General features: G+C 43.0%; 2 protein-coding genes across 6 annotated transcripts in view; one reads left to right on the top strand and one right to left on the bottom strand.

Annotated features, from left to right (window-relative positions):
- Uimc1 (ubiquitin interaction motif containing 1) overlaps window positions 1-9,411 on the bottom strand; it is a 69,472-nt gene extending 60,061 nt beyond the window's left edge. For all 3 annotated transcript variants that reach the window (XM_021180058.2, XM_021180059.3, XM_085831058.1), the window contains exons 1-2: window positions 9,306-9,411; window positions 1,882-2,036 (exon numbers count right to left, since the gene is read on the bottom strand). In XM_021180058.2, coding sequence (XP_021035717.1) covers window positions 1,882-2,028 — 147 coding nt within the window. In that variant the 5' untranslated portion in view covers window positions 2,029-2,036; window positions 9,306-9,411. The remainder of the gene's footprint in view (window positions 1-1,881; window positions 2,037-9,305) is intronic.
- Window positions 9,412-13,013: 3,602 nt separating this feature from the next.
- Window positions 13,014-15,210, top strand: part of Znf346 (zinc finger protein 346) — a 28,644-nt gene continuing 26,447 nt past the window's right edge. For all 3 annotated transcript variants that reach the window (XM_085831057.1, XM_085831056.1, XM_085831055.1), the window contains exon 1: window positions 13,014-13,243. In XM_085831057.1, coding sequence (XP_085687183.1) covers window positions 13,033-13,243 — 211 coding nt within the window. In that variant the 5' untranslated portion in view covers window positions 13,014-13,032. The remainder of the gene's footprint in view (window positions 13,244-15,210) is intronic.

Raw genomic sequence — 15,210 nt, 5'->3', positions numbered from 1 at the left:
GATGGGAATAAACGGAGACCCACAATGAAACAATGTCCAGAGAGCAAGAGACCTAAAAACACTCAGTCCTAACAATATTTCCTCAGCGTTCAGGGAATCCTGCCCAAAAAGAGAAGGGAAGTGTAAGTAAGAGTCAGAGGAGATAGAGGACACCAGGAAGCCTTTCAAAACACAGCAGGACTGATACACATAAGTGGCAGTATGCACAGGGCCTGCACAGGTCTAAGCTATGTGGGTCCCAGTTCCCAGAGGGAAAGTGGACATAAGCCTCCATCCCAAACCTAGAAGCTACCTCCAATTAACAACTGTTCACAAAGGAAAAACTAGGTCTCAGTGGGTACACAAACCACTTTTTTTTTTTTTTTGGTTTTTCGAGACAGGGTTTCTCTGTGTAGCCCTGGCTGTCCTGGCACTCACTTTGTAGACCAGGCTGGCCTCGAACTCAGAAATCCGCCTGCCTCTGCCTCCCGAGTGCTGGGATTAAAGGCGTGCGCCACCACGCCCGGCTCACAAACCACTTTTAAGGTTAGACCTCATGCCCAGCAGTAGAAGACTAACACAAAAGAAACTCAATAGCATCTTTTGGAGGTACTTTGTCTCATAACGCTTTGTCTGCACACTAATTTTCTTTTCTCCTTATAAGTTTCCAGTGTTGTATTTTTATGAATGTCTATGTGTGAACTTGTGTGTCTCAGCATCTATATGCATTTCTTGTGCTTTTTCTTTGGTTCTTTTTCTTCTGTTTGTTTTGTCCTATTCATTTGTTTGTTTTTATCTTATTATTTTTTAGATGCCAGCTTGTACGCTAATGAGAGGGAGAAAGGACAGGCATTAGAGTGGATGGGGGCTGGGGAGGATTCAAGAAGAATTGGGGGAATGGAAACCAAAATCAGAATATATTGTATAAAGAAAATCTATTTTCAATGCAAAAACTTAAAATTTAAAATGAAAACTAAGGAAAGGCAAAGGAAAGGAAAGCAAATATAGCAATGGGTAGAAAGGAAAACAATAGGAAAGGGACTCTAAGATAGGACAGTTTCTGCAATGATGAATACAGAATAAATTCATGTTATGCCTCTCATGTATGTGAACACTCACATACCCACACACCCACACACATATCTAAATAAACAGTTGCAGTAGGTGAAGTAAAATGTCAGGAGGAAAAACAGGGCAGAAGAGACATTTCAGAGAGTCTACAGCAAAAGTCTACATAACAGATGAACAGACAAAGAAATAGCAATGGAAACAAACTTGAGTTAAACCTAAAGCATGTGGTGACCAATCAGGTATGAAAATGAAAAACAAGAGTCACAGGTGATTGTGTCAGAGAAAAACGAATGCTTCTCCCACCGAGTAAAATAAAGGATGTGAGACACTCTGAGTTGGTTCATAATGCACTGTATCTGATCTAACACACAGGTAAAAAGAAAGAAAGAGAAATGGTAAAGAAAGGGGAGGTTTAAAATCTAGACACTCTCTCTCCTCGAAGCCTTTCCACAGTAACATTGTGTTCTTGGCCAAGCAGGCAGCATAGTCCCTAGCATGCAGGAAGCCTGGAATCCATCCCAGGAAGCTGTCACATTTTCTCTTACCTTTCAAACACAAATTACACTTTCTATTTGATTTTACTCTAACAGTTCTGAAATCACATTGGGTTAACATATTACAAAAACAAAAACTTATCATTCATCCCCAGCCAAATAATATGACCACATGCTCTTTTAAATAATCCACAATGCCCTTTAGAAATCAAAAGAAAATCAAGTAAGATCCAAATGAATTCAACAAGCTAGTAGGAAGGTACAGTCAAAACAAAGCCTTGTGTGTATGTGTAAAGAGGCCTAGCTTGAGACTCACAATTCCATGTCAAATACCGACCTCTCCGTCACTATCAGATATCACTATGAGTAAGTCCTCAAGTCTACGCTTCTTCTTTATACTGACAGAACTGCTTGTTTCCAGATCCTTCTTCTCCAAGTTCTGGCTTTCAGAGGCTTCTTTAATTTTTTTCTTTCTTCGTGGCATCCTTTTACCTAAAATGCAAGTTCAATATTTACTCAAAAAATAAGTTTCTAATCTAGAGATTATTCAATTTGGTCATATAAGAGCAAATGACAGCCATTTAAGGGAAATAAATCTAGACTTTAGAACTTTTCTATTATTCATTAAAATTTTTACTTTTTTCTATAAAGGAATATATACATGTATGCATACACATTTCTATATAAGTGTTGGACATATGTAAATCTGTACATATATACACACAGAAAATGCTAGTGAAATTTCAATAGCATTAAAAACAATTTATCTTGGTTCCTTATATATTAATTTGCACAAGTAGTTTCCTCAAGTATTCAGTAACAGTTTACCTAAAAGGTCTTTTTTAAAAAAATACTAATACTCTTAGTAAGGTGCAGTGGATCCCAGCACATCAGGAAACAGAGGTAGAAAGATCACAAGATAGAAGCCAACCTAGCCATTATAACTATTGTGTCCAAATTTGAGTAACAAAAACAAAAACCTCAATGCCTCAATCCGTTAAGGAATCTCCCCCAAAATCTTATAGTTAATGTTTATGTATTTATGTAATAATTTAGATGGTACACTTGTGGTGATTTGAATGAAAATGGCTCCAAGAGGCCCACTATTAGGAGGTGTGGTCTTGTTGGAGTAGGTGTGGCCTACTCTTATAAACATTTGATTGGGGCTGGCTTACAGATTCAGAAGTTTAGTCCATTATCATCATGGCCAGAAGCACAGCAGCATCCGGGCAGACAAGGTTCTGGAATAGGAGCTGAGAGTTCTACATCCAGATCAGCAGGCAACAGGAACAGAGAGTGCTACTGACCCTGGCTTGAGCATCTAAAACCTCAAATCTTGCCCTGTCACACTTCCTCCAGTATGGAGTATTAGTATTTTTTAAAAAAGAGCTTGGGCTGGTGAGATAGCTCAGTGGTTAAGATCGCTGACTGCTCTTCCAAAGGTCCTGAGTTCAAATCCCAGCAACCACATGGTGGCTCACAACCATCCGTAACAAAATCTGATGCTCTCTTCTGGAGTGACTGAAGACAGCTACAGTGTACTTACATATAATAAGTAAATAGATATTTAAAAAATAAAATAAAAATAAATAAATAAGAGTTTTATATGTTTTGTTCTTAGGTTTAGGCCTTTGGTTCATTTCATGAATCTTTTGTGTATATGTGTGGCAAGGACTTTATATAATTTATTAAATGTATACTTCCAGTCGTCTTAGTACCATTGCTCTTAACCAAAAAGCCACCTCTCCAGCCCCTATTTGGCTTTCTTGAGGAAGTAAACAAGCTGATCCTAAATGAAGAGTCCCAAAAAGATAAAACAGTATTGACCAATAAAGGAACAAACGTGAAAATTCAAACACTCCGATTTCAAAACACGGAAAAAAGAACAGTTAACAAAACATCAAGGCCCTGACACAGAGATAGATACACAGACCAATGAAACATAACAAAGACTCAAAGACACTGTCATCTTGTCAAATAATTATATAGCAGTGTTAATATAATAACTTTTTATATAATAATATTTTCAGTGAAAGAAGGCCTTTTCAAAAAAATGGTACTAAGACAACTGGAAGTACACATTTAATAAATTAAATTATATTAAGTCCTTGCCACACATATACACAAAAGATTCATGAAATGAACCAAAGGCCTAAACCTAAGAACAAAACATATAAAACTCTTTAAGGCATAAACATCAGCATAAGCATAAATTCTTCTCAACTAGGATAATAAACAATGGTATGTTAAATATGAAATATCAAAGCACAAGCTATAAGGAAACAGAAAGACTATATCTAAATTAAAACTTTTGTGCTCCAAACCATAAAATTAAGTATAGCTTTAATGAAAAAGGTACATAAAATTTGTAATCTGAAAACAAAACATTGATCAAAGAAATTAAGATAGGTGGTTGGGGCTGGAGAGATGGCTTGGCTCACAACTAGCTGTAACGCCAGTTTCAGGAGAACCAACACCTTCTTCTGACCCCCACAGGCACCAAGCACACAAATGATGCAAAAACACCTGTGCAGACAAGATACTCATACACATAAAATAAAAACACATCTTCAAAACTAAACTACACAAATGTTGATAGAAGCATTATTTAACAGTACTCTGAAATGGAAGCAATTCAAATGGTCACTAACTGATAAAATATGGTATATATTTTATGACTCACCATAAAAATAAAGCATTAATGATCTAAAGCTTGAAAACATCACAAATGAAAGAAGCTACTTCTAAAGGACCACAAATACTCAAGTGTTTGATTCCACTAATATAAAATATCAACAGCAGTAAATCAAGAGTCTGTAAATAAATAATTATTTAGGACTGAGTTGGGGGAATTGGCAAAGTAGATAGTGATATGACTGAATGGGTGGAATTTTCCTTAAGATAAATTTTACTGCTCCGAATTATGATAGCTACTTAATCCTGTGAATATACTAAAAAACATAGAGCAGATGACAAAAGGTATATACACTATATATGACTTATAGGGCAATAAAGCTAAAATTAACTTCAAATGATCTAAATCAAAACACTGGTTACTAATAAAATTCACTGGGAAGGACAGAATGAAACTTTCAGGGTTGCTGAAAATGTATTATTGCCATTTGGGTGGTAGTTACATATGTACCTTAAGTCACAGTTAACAATGGTTCCTTTCGTCAGTCTGGAGGTTCCTCAGAAAATTGGACATAATACTACCGGAAGATCCAGCAATACCTCTCCTGGGCATATACCCAGAAGAAGTTCCAACTGGTAATAACAACACATGCTCCTCTATATTCATAGAAGCCTTATTTATAATAGCCAGAAGCTGGAAAGAACCCAGATGTCCCTCAACAGAAAAATGGATACAGAAAATGTGGTACATTTACACAATGGAGTACTACTCAGCTATTAAAAACAATGGATTTATGAAATTCTTGGACAAATGGATGTATCTGGAGGTTATCATCCTTAGTGGGGTAACCCAATCACAAAAGAAGTCATTAGATATGCACTCACTGATAAGTGGATATTAGCTCAGAAACATAGTGCAAAACACAAGAAAATCAAGAAAAAAGACCAATGCATGGATACTTCATTCCTCCTTAGAATAGGGAACAAAATACCCATGAAAGGAGTTACAGAGACAAAGTTTGGAGCTAAGACGAAAGGATGGACTATCCAGAGATGACCCCACCCGGGGATCCATCCCATAATCAGCTACTAAACCCAGACACTATTGCATATGCCAGAAAGATTTTGCTGAAGGGACCCTTTTATAGCTGTCTCGTATGAGACTATGCCAGTACCTGGCAAATACAGAAGTGGATGCTCACAGTCATCTATAAGATGGAACACAGGGCCCCCAATGGAGAAGCTAGAGAAAGCACCCAAGGAGCTGAAGGGGTCTGCAACCCTATAGGTAGAACAACAATATGAACTAAGCAGTACCCCCAGAGCTCATGTCTCTAGCTGCATATGTAGCAGAAGATGGCATAGTAGGCCATCACAGGAAAGAGAGGTCCCTTGGTATTGCAAACTTTATATGCCCCAGTACAGGGGAACATCAGGGCCAAGAAGCAGGAGTGGGTGGGTAGGGGAACAGGACAGAGGGAGGGTATAGGGAACTTTCAGGATAGCATTTGAAATGTATATAAAGAAAATATCTAATAATAAATAAATAAATAAATATGAATAAAACAGTAAAAAATGGTTCCTTTTACTATATGTAATGATACCTTAAAAACAATTTTAAGCAGTAATATGTGTTTCATGAGTGACTATTCCAAGTCATTCTAAGAAATCTGAAAAGCATGTTGTGTTTATGAGGAAACAAGTTCAGGAAAGTCACTAACCAAACAAGTAAAACACTGCCATTTTTACCTGCTAATCCCAAAACCTAACTCCAATATCTCTGCACAACTCTAGCTGGCCTAGAACTCACTATGTAGAACCCACTGGCCTTGAACTCACAGAGCCTGCCTCTGCCTTCCAAGGGTGGTGATTAAAGGTATGCACAACCATGCCTGACTCCATTACCTTTATAGCACCTCTAACAAGAATTAACACATGGTATACGCACAGAAATATTTGCTGAATGAATCAGTAGCATAAAGTAGATATTTAAATTATTAAATGTTTTATTAAAACGACTGGGGTATAGCTCAGTAGTAGAACATGTTATTATCATGTACAAGGCTTTGGTTTCCATCCTCAGCAGCTACATGAATAAATAAGTAAGTAAGCTACAGAAGGACAAGACACAGGAGGCTATTACCTGAAGGCAGATATGGGGTGGGGGTAATAAAACACGGTGAAGGGCCAGAGATGTAGCTCAGCAGCCAGCCACCCTGCATGTGCAAGGCTCTAGGTTTGATTCAGCACCACCACCACATCAAAAACAAAGAAGCAACCTTTACAGCTAGAAGAGCATATGGCATAAACGTAGGAATTAGCATAGGAGAAACCTGGAGAATTAGGACCCTAGGAAAAATACCCCTAGGAAAATACCCTCTATGAAGTGGCTTCTAACTTACACATTTCCTATTCCTGTTGTATTACTGAAAACAGTATGCCAATAGCAGTCATATCTTCAATACAAGTAATTTTTCTAAAATCTGTAATTTATGATACTTATAGCTGACATCTTTATTTTTTATTATTATTAATTTTTTAAATTTATTTATTGTATGTAAGTACACTGTAGCTGTCTTCAGACACACCAGAAGAGGGAGCCAGATCTCACTGTGAATGGTTGTGAGCTACCTGTGGTTGCAGAGATTTGAACTCAGGACCTCCAGAAGAGTAGTCAATGCTCGTAACTGCTGAGCAATCTCTCCAGCCCTTTTTTTTTTTTTTTTTTTTTTTTTTTTTTTTGGTTTTTCGAGACAGGGTTTCTCTTTATAGCTCTGGCTGTCCTGGAGCTCACTTTGTAGACCAGGCTGGCCTCGAACTCAGAAATCCGCCTGCCTCTGCCTCCCGAGTGCTGGGATTAAAGGCGTGCGCCACCACGCCCGGCTCCAGCCCATTTTTTGATTTTTTGATTTTTTTTTTTTTTTTTTGAGACAGGGTTTCTCTGCACAGCCCTGACTGTCCTGGAACTCACTTTGTAGACCAGACTGGCCTCGAACTCAGAAATCCGCCTGCCTCTCCCTCCCAGGTGCTGGGATTAAAGGCGTGCACCACCACGCCCGGCTCAGCCCACTTTTTATTTTATTTTATTTTTTAAATTATTTTATTTTATTTTATTTTATTTTATTTCATTTGGTTTTTCGAGACAGGGTTTCTCTGTATAGCCCTGGCTGACCTGGAACTCACTCTGTAGACCAGGCTGGCCTTGAACTCAGAAATCCGCCTGCCTCTGCTTCCCAAGTGCTGGGATTAAAGACGTGTACCAGCACTGCCCAGCTTTTTAATATTTTTAAGTGTGTGTGTGTGTATACATGTACACAGGAGTGCAGGTACTAACAATTTTTAATTACTTTTATTTTAAATTTTAAAATAAAATTTATTTTTATTTTATTTTATTTTAAAAAAAATAGCCAGCTGGGCAGTGGTGACACATACATGCCTTTAATCCCAGCACTTGGGAGGCAGAGGCAGGCGGATTTCTGAGTTCGAGGCCAGCCTGGTCTACACAGTGAATTCCAGGACAGCCAGGGCTACACAGAGAAACCCTGTCTCAAAAAACCAGTAATAATAGTAATAATAATAATAATAATAGAGCCTTGAATTCCACCTCTTGGGAGGCAGAAGCAAGAGATCTCTGTAAGTTTGATCCAGCATGGTCTACATAGCAATTTTCAGGCCAGGCAGAACTATATAGTGAGACTTTGTGTCAAAAACATAAAATAAAACTTATAAATGCACAGGGCTCTTGGGGTTGATCTCTAGCACAAAAGAAGAAGTGAGAAAGCTTGATAGATTAAACTCCTTTATCAACTGATTATAATTAAGAGTGATTTGTTTCTGTAACTGAGTAAGGTAAATGCATACCTATAAAATCTCTCTCTCTCTCTCTCTCTCTCTCTCTCTCTCTCTCTCTCTCTCTCTTACACACACACATACATACATATATAACAACAGAATTCAGGGGAGATTATTCAGTGGGTAAATTCTAGCAGGTGGATAGTGAGTAGGGGGATCCCCGAGGAAGCCAGCCAGACATACCAACCAACTCCAAGAGACCCTGTCCCAATTAAGATGGAGAGACATTTAAGAAGATTCCCACAGACATCGGTGTAGTGGTGGAGGGTGGTGTGTGTGTGTGCCCATGTGTGCGTGTGTGTGTGTTCACACCCACGTGTGCCCACAAGTGTGCAAAAATAAGATTTCAAACTCACTCCGAGCAATAAGTTATCACTGCCTGAATCAATAGACAAACTTGTAGGTTTCTCACACTCAATACTGAGGTTGTTTCTCTCAAGAACCCTAACGCGCCCTAACACATTAGGAACTTTAGTAAAAGAGGAGTTGGCAAGTGGCTATGCTGGGAAATGACACTCCAAGTAGACTTTATTTGTGCTACAAAGCACTGTCTCTCCTAACAAACCAAACAACACCCTAACCATTGGGCTCACTTTTTCCGCAGCGTTGCCCGTACATCATATGATGACTACATGCAAGAAGCCTGGAGAGAATCGGTCCAGATTCACACCCAGCTCCATCTCTGAGGGGACCAACGCTCTGGTCCCACAGGTTTCTGACACACCGCCTGTCAACAGCCACGAGAGAAACGCACTAGGCTCGACTGACTATGTTAAGTGGTAAATGATAGATTTCCAGGGGAAATTTTTTCTCGGAAGACTGAGGCAGGAGGATGGCGAGTTCTATAGAAGCCATCTTGGGTACCCTGTGAGTTCAAAGCCAGCCAGGGCTACACAGAGAGACCCGGGTGGTAGCGGTGTCTCGGGCGGGCGAAGAACTAATGAAGCCAACTACCACAAGACAAGCAAAGTAACGTGGGGCAGGCAGCGGGCCTAGGCGGTCCTCGGACGGTCCGTTAGCCGGGCGGGCGACCAGGCTACCAGGAAGCCCGGAGAGCAAGAGAGGGCGCCCCGGACGACGAAGGCCGCCCGCAGAGGGAGGGGGACCCCGGGGAGCGCGAGCGCCCGGGCCGCCCGGCAGCTGCGAGAGCGACCCGGCTGGCATCGGCTTCCGCCCGGCCGAGAGGCCTAGTCGCTGCGAGGCGCGCCTCAGGCGCAGCGGCAGCCGCCCGGCTGGCAGCGGGAAGCAAGCGGCCCCCGACGGCCGCGTACTCACCGAGGATCTGGCAGCGCCGCCCAGCGCCTCCTGAACGCTGGGGGTCGCGAGCGGCCGCAACTCTTTAGAAAGTGGAGAGCGCGCGCGGCGGCTGGAGGCGGCAGGGGCGGGGAGGGGCGGGGCGCGCAGGCGCGGAGCCCTGTGGGCCGCTGTATGCTCACACGTATGCTCACACAGTTCCTGGGTCCCTGAGTGCTGTTAAGAGAGGGGTTTAGGGGAAACCAAGGAAAGCCTATAGGGTCCCCAGACACCCTTCGAAATAAGCTCTGCTACATCAAGCTTCCTCTGGTTACTTTATTTGCATGAATCCAAAATTACGTTCAAATTAAATGTTCACATGACTACTTAGAAACTCTCGGATGGTATAATGTTAATGTCTGATCGACTCAGCAGAATTTAAGCATCCTAAAACACAACTTAAAAATACAGAATCTTCAGCACTCGGGAGGCAGAGGCAGGCGGATTTCTGAGTTCGAGGCCAGCCTGGTCTACAAAGTGAGTTCCAGGACAGCCAAGGCTACACAGAGAAACCCTGTCTCGAAAAACCAAAAAAAAAAAAAAAAAAAAAATACAGAATCTTGCCCAGCGTGGTGGCGCACGCCTTTAATCCCAGCACTCGGGAGGCAGAGGCAGGCGGATTTCTGAGTTCGAGGCCAGCCTGGTCTACAAAGTGAGTTCCAGGACAGCCAAGGCTACACAGAGAAACCCTGTCTCGAAAAACCAAAAAAAAAAAAAAAAAAAAAATACAGAATCTTGCCCAGCGTGGTGGCGCACGCCTTTAATCCCAGCACTCGGGAGGCAGAGGCAGGCGGATTTCTGAGTTCGAGGCCAGCCTGGTCTACAAAGTGAGTTCCAGGACAGCCAAGGCTACACAGAGAAACCCTGTCTCGAAAAACCAAAAAAAAAAAAAAAAAAAAAAAATACAGAATCTTGCCCAGCGTGGTGGCGCACGCCTTTAATCCCAGCACTCGGGAGGCAGAGGCAGGCGGATTTCTGAGTTCGAGGCCAGCCTGGTCTACAAAGTGAGTGCCAGGACAGCCAGGGCTACACAGAGAAACCCTGTCTCGAAAAACCAAAAAAAAAAAAAAAATACAGAATCTTGCTGGGCGTGGTGGCGCATGCCTTTAATCCTAGCACTTGGGAGGCAGCCTGGTCTACAAAGTGAGTTCCAGGACAGCCAGGGCTACACAGAGAAACCCTGTCTCAAAAAAAAAACAAAACAAAACAAAAAAAAAAAAAACCTGAATCTTGCTCTCTGCTAAGGAGAGATTACAAGAGTGGAGGGCAGGTACGAGAGGAGGGGGAGATGAGTGGGATGGGGTACATGATGTGAAATCCACAAAGAACCAATAAAAAGTAAAAAAAAAAAAAAAAATTAAATAATAATAATACTGAAATTGCTACAACATATATTTCCTTGAAATATATGCTCCAGAAAGCCCATTTCCTTGAGGAGGAAAAAAAAGGCAACAGCAGAAATGTCAAAGATGAAAAAAATATGAAATATTCCTACAATAAAATTTAACAAATAAAACTCAACGTTTGGCCGGGCGTGGTGGCGCACGCCTTTAATCCCACCACTCGGGAGGCAGAGGCAGGCGGATTTCTGAGTTCGAGGCCAGCCTGGTCTACAAAGTGAGTTCCAGGACAGCCAGGGCTATACAGAGAAACCCTGTCTCGAAAAACCGAAAAAAAAAAAAAAAAAAAACTCAACGTTTGATAGCTCCTAAAAAATCTTACTAAGCTGGGCATGGTGGCGCACGTCTTTAATCCCAGCACTCAGGAGGCAGAGGCAGGCAGACTTCTGAGTTCGAGACCAGCCTGGTCTACAAAGTGAGTTCCAGGACAGCCAGGGCTATACAGAGAAATCCTGTCTCGAAAAAAAAAAAAAAAAAAAAATCTTACTGAAGAGGCTGGAGAGATGGCTCAGTGGTTAAGAGTACTGACTGCTCTTCCAGAGGTCCCGAGTTCAGTTCCCAGCAACCACATGGTAATCCCAGTAACCATCTGTAATGAGATCCAATGCCCTCTTCTGAAGACAGCTACCGTGTACTCATATACATAAAAATAAATCTTTAAAAATAAAATCTTACTGAAGCCAGGACTTTTATCTCAGAACTCAGAAGGCATTGGTAGGTCGGTTTCCCCACCTCTCCCGAAAAGGGGGTGGGGGTGGTGGTCTCAGCACTTGGCAGGCAGAAGCAGGTAGATCTTTATGAGTTCAAGGCCAGTTGGGTCTACAGAGTAAGTCCCAGGACAGCCAGGGCTACATAGGTCCTGTCTCAAAAATATAACAAATAATAATAATAAAACAGTAACAACAACAACAATAATAATGTAACTAATATTACAGCAATATAAGGTCAGCAGTGCCCCATTTTACCTCATTATCATGTAAAACAGTGTTTTGTTTTGTTTCCTACCATGTAAAATGGAGCAAGATTCCATTTTATAAGCAGCCTGTGACTCCATCTTGAGGGTAGAAGGTAAGTGTACTCCTCAGTGGACCCAAACTCCTATTTGCTCGGCACCACTCATCGGCAGAGATTGATAAACGACTTATTCCTGAGAACAGAGAATGCTACCTCATAAACCTATTGGGAATGAACTGAGAACAAGCCCAGAGAACTTATCAAACACTGCAGACCAAGGAGAAGATCTAACTCTCTCATCCAGACCCCATAAAGTGAAGATGGCCCCAACACTAGCCTCAAATACATCATGATAATTCTCCTGCCTCAGCCTCCAGAATGATATAATTACAGGCAGGCATCACATCCAACCTGATTATTGTCTGGGTTTTTGTTTGTTTTGTGAGTGTGTTTTGTTCCGTTGAGAGATGATCTATTATTGGAGCAGAGGTTTGTCTTGAACTCCTGGTCATCTTGTGTCCTCCAGAGTACTTTGACCACCGCCTTAACTATCTTTTTCTCAAACAATGGTTTTTTTGTTGTTGTTGTTTTTGTTTTTTGTTTTTTTTTTCTCAAATGTGCATTTCTCTAACCTTAGTCTCCCAAATTTTGGAATAGCAAGTATGAGCCACCATGCTCGGCTATTAGTAAGTGCTTTTTAGACAGGGTCTCAGGTAGCCCAGGCTGGCCTCGAGCTCCTAATCTTATATCCTCCACCTCCCGTGTATTGAGACGAAGAGCTTCTACCATTATGTCTGCTTTAATAAGCTAAGTAAAACATTTCTAGAATCTGGGTCTTAGGTTCTCTTCCAAAGAAATGGGAGAAATTGCCGGGCATGGTGGCACACGCCTTTAATCCCAGCACTCAGGAGGCAGAGGCAGGCGGATTTCTGAGTTCGAGGCCAGCCTGGTCTACAGAGTGAGTTCCAGTTCCAGGACAGCCAGGGCTACACAGAGAAACCCTGTCTCGAAAAACCAAAAAAAAAAAAAAAAAAAAAAAAAGAAGAAGAAGAAATGGGAGAAAATTTTCCACATATAACAAAAGGAAATGACAAGTGTCCGTCAGTGGCTCACCGCGAGCAAAGCTGAGAGCCCTGAGCTAAGAACTGATCAACGTGCACCGTTTTTTTTTTCCAATTCACTGGACTCCTAAGGCGCCAGAGGAACCAAAATAAAATGAGCCTCAGGGCCCCGCCTCCTCAGGGCCCCGCCTCCTCAGGGCCCCGCCCCAGCGGGACTCTGCAGAGCCCAAACTTCGCGAGAGTTGCTGGCCGGGTCAAATCCCCGCCTACCCACTGCTGGTGGTAGCAGGCCGCATGCGCACCTCCTTAACGGCGCGTCTTGCCGGAAAGATGGAGTGTCCTGCGCCCGATGCTACGGATGCTGCGGACCCTGGAGGAGCCGGACCGTACAAGAGCTCCGAGGAGCCGGAGGGTCGGGAACCGGACGGAGTGCGCTTTGACCGCGAGAGGGCGCGTCGCCTGTGGGAAGCTGTGTCCGGTGCGCAGCCGGCGGGGAGGGAGGAAGGTGAGTCGGGGGCTCCAGGGTTGGCGGCTGGACCGAGGCGGGATGGGATGGCCCTGCCTCCTGTCACTCCCCTGGCGCCCGCCAGCCTCTGCACGAGGTTCCGGAGCTGCGAGCTCACTCTCGCGAAGGGTGCAGGACCTCGTAACTCGTTACCCTGCGGAATTTGTCCGTCCTCCTTTCCAGGGCGTTCACTTGCGAACAGTTTCCCCCGATTCTAGGTCTTGTCCTCTTGGAGAGCGACAGGACTTTCCCAGGCTGACTCGTAGGGGGAGCCAGCTCCCGTCCCTTCTGTCCTTAATTCCACAACTCCACATTGCTTCTCTTCCCTCTCAAAGCCCTATGGTTCTGACAGATCCGAATAGCTTTTTTTTTTTTTTTTTTTTTGGTTTTTCGAGACAGGGTTTCTCTTTATAGCTCTGGCTGTCCTGGAGCTCACTTTGTAGACCAGGCTGGCCTCGAACTCAGAAATCCGCCTGCCTCTGCCTCCCAAGTGCTGGGATTAAAGGCGTGCGCCACCACGCCCGGCTCCGAATAGCTTTACTTCATTATTATTATATTTATTTTGCGACGCCTCTCACGGTTCCAACTCGTGGTGGATCTCCTGCCCTCAGCCTTCCGAGTGAGAGGGAGGACCAATGTGAGCTCTGGAAGGTCTTCTTGAATCCCAGCTTCCTCCTGGGCTTGATGACTGCGTCCTGGTCTGCCATGTTTCTTCCTTGGTAGGACTTGGCTGGCCTTGAACTTGCATGGGTCTCCTTGCCTAAGTGTGGGCATCCCTGGCTTGCACCACTATGTCCTTCAAAACCGTATTTCTGTGTCTGTTGCCAACAGCTTTTTCCACTGAGGAGGCCCAGGAGGCGGGGAAGCTTGCTTAGGTATTCATCTTGCCTCTGATTGCTTCATCTCACACTCGATGCAGAGTTGTGGAGAACAGTGTATCCTCACTCAGGGTGCACTTCTGGGCTCGCAATGTGGAGTTGTGGAATTAAGATGGCTCTGTTTGACCCAAAACTGGGTGGGTAACAAGGATGCTAGAGGAGTGCAGGGCGAGCTGGCCTCTTTCTCTTTCCAGAGTCCCTTCCAGAGCTAGCTACTTAATACTAACCCAAATGTACAAGAACTGTTATCTGGGTTTCTGTGCTAACCTATCAGGTCTCTGCAGAGAAGGCTTTCCTGGTTATTTTGCTTGCTGAGCAGACGAATCTTGGGAAGTTTAATGTGTTTGTGAACTGCTTGCCCTGGATAAAATTGTTTTGTTTTTTTTTTTTTTTACCATATTCAAGGGAGGTATATTTAAAAATTTTTAACGTGTTTTTATTTTATGTGATGAGTGTTTTGCTTGCATGTATGTGTATATGAATGACAGGTACCCAAGGATATAAGAAGAAGGTGTCACATCCCCCGAAACTTGAGTTACCATTATAAGCTACCATGTGGCTGTTGAGAACCGAACCCCTGGTTCTCTACAAAAGCAGTAAATGCTCTTAACCACTGAACCATCTCTCTGACCCCAAGATACGTTGAATCTAAGTGTATGCATCCCCAATCTAATACTGTTAAGTCTGGCTCCTAATAAATGTATATACCATTTCTGAGTCTCTACTTTTGTACTTTTAAACATTTTTTTTGAGCCAGTTGTGGTATCAGATACATGTCATTTTCAGCACTCAAGTGGTTGAGACGGGATCAGGAATTCAAGCCAGCTTCAGCTATATACCGAGTTTGAGCCAGGCAGTGCTGGCACATGCGTTTAATCCCAGCACTTGGTTGAGTCTCTTAGTTCGAGGGCAGCCTGGTCTTCAGAGACAGTTCCAGAACAGCCAGGGCTACACAGAGAAACTGTCTCAGGGAGGGAAAAAAAAGAGAAGCATGGGATAAACAAGACTCTTGCCTCAAAACAATTGTAGTACAAAGTTGTCTCCTTGACCCAGATTTCCTTTCATGAATTTGACATTCCCAGGGCCAGC

The sequence above is a fragment of the Mus caroli genome, unplaced genomic scaffold (genome assembly GCF_978045245.1).
Source record: "Mus caroli unplaced genomic scaffold, Mus_caroli_1 scaffold_15, whole genome shotgun sequence".
NCBI classification, from domain to species: Eukaryota; Metazoa; Chordata; class Mammalia; order Rodentia; family Muridae; genus Mus; species Mus caroli.
Note: the sequence above shows the minus strand (reverse complement) of the source record. Positions and strands in the feature narration are given on the sequence as shown.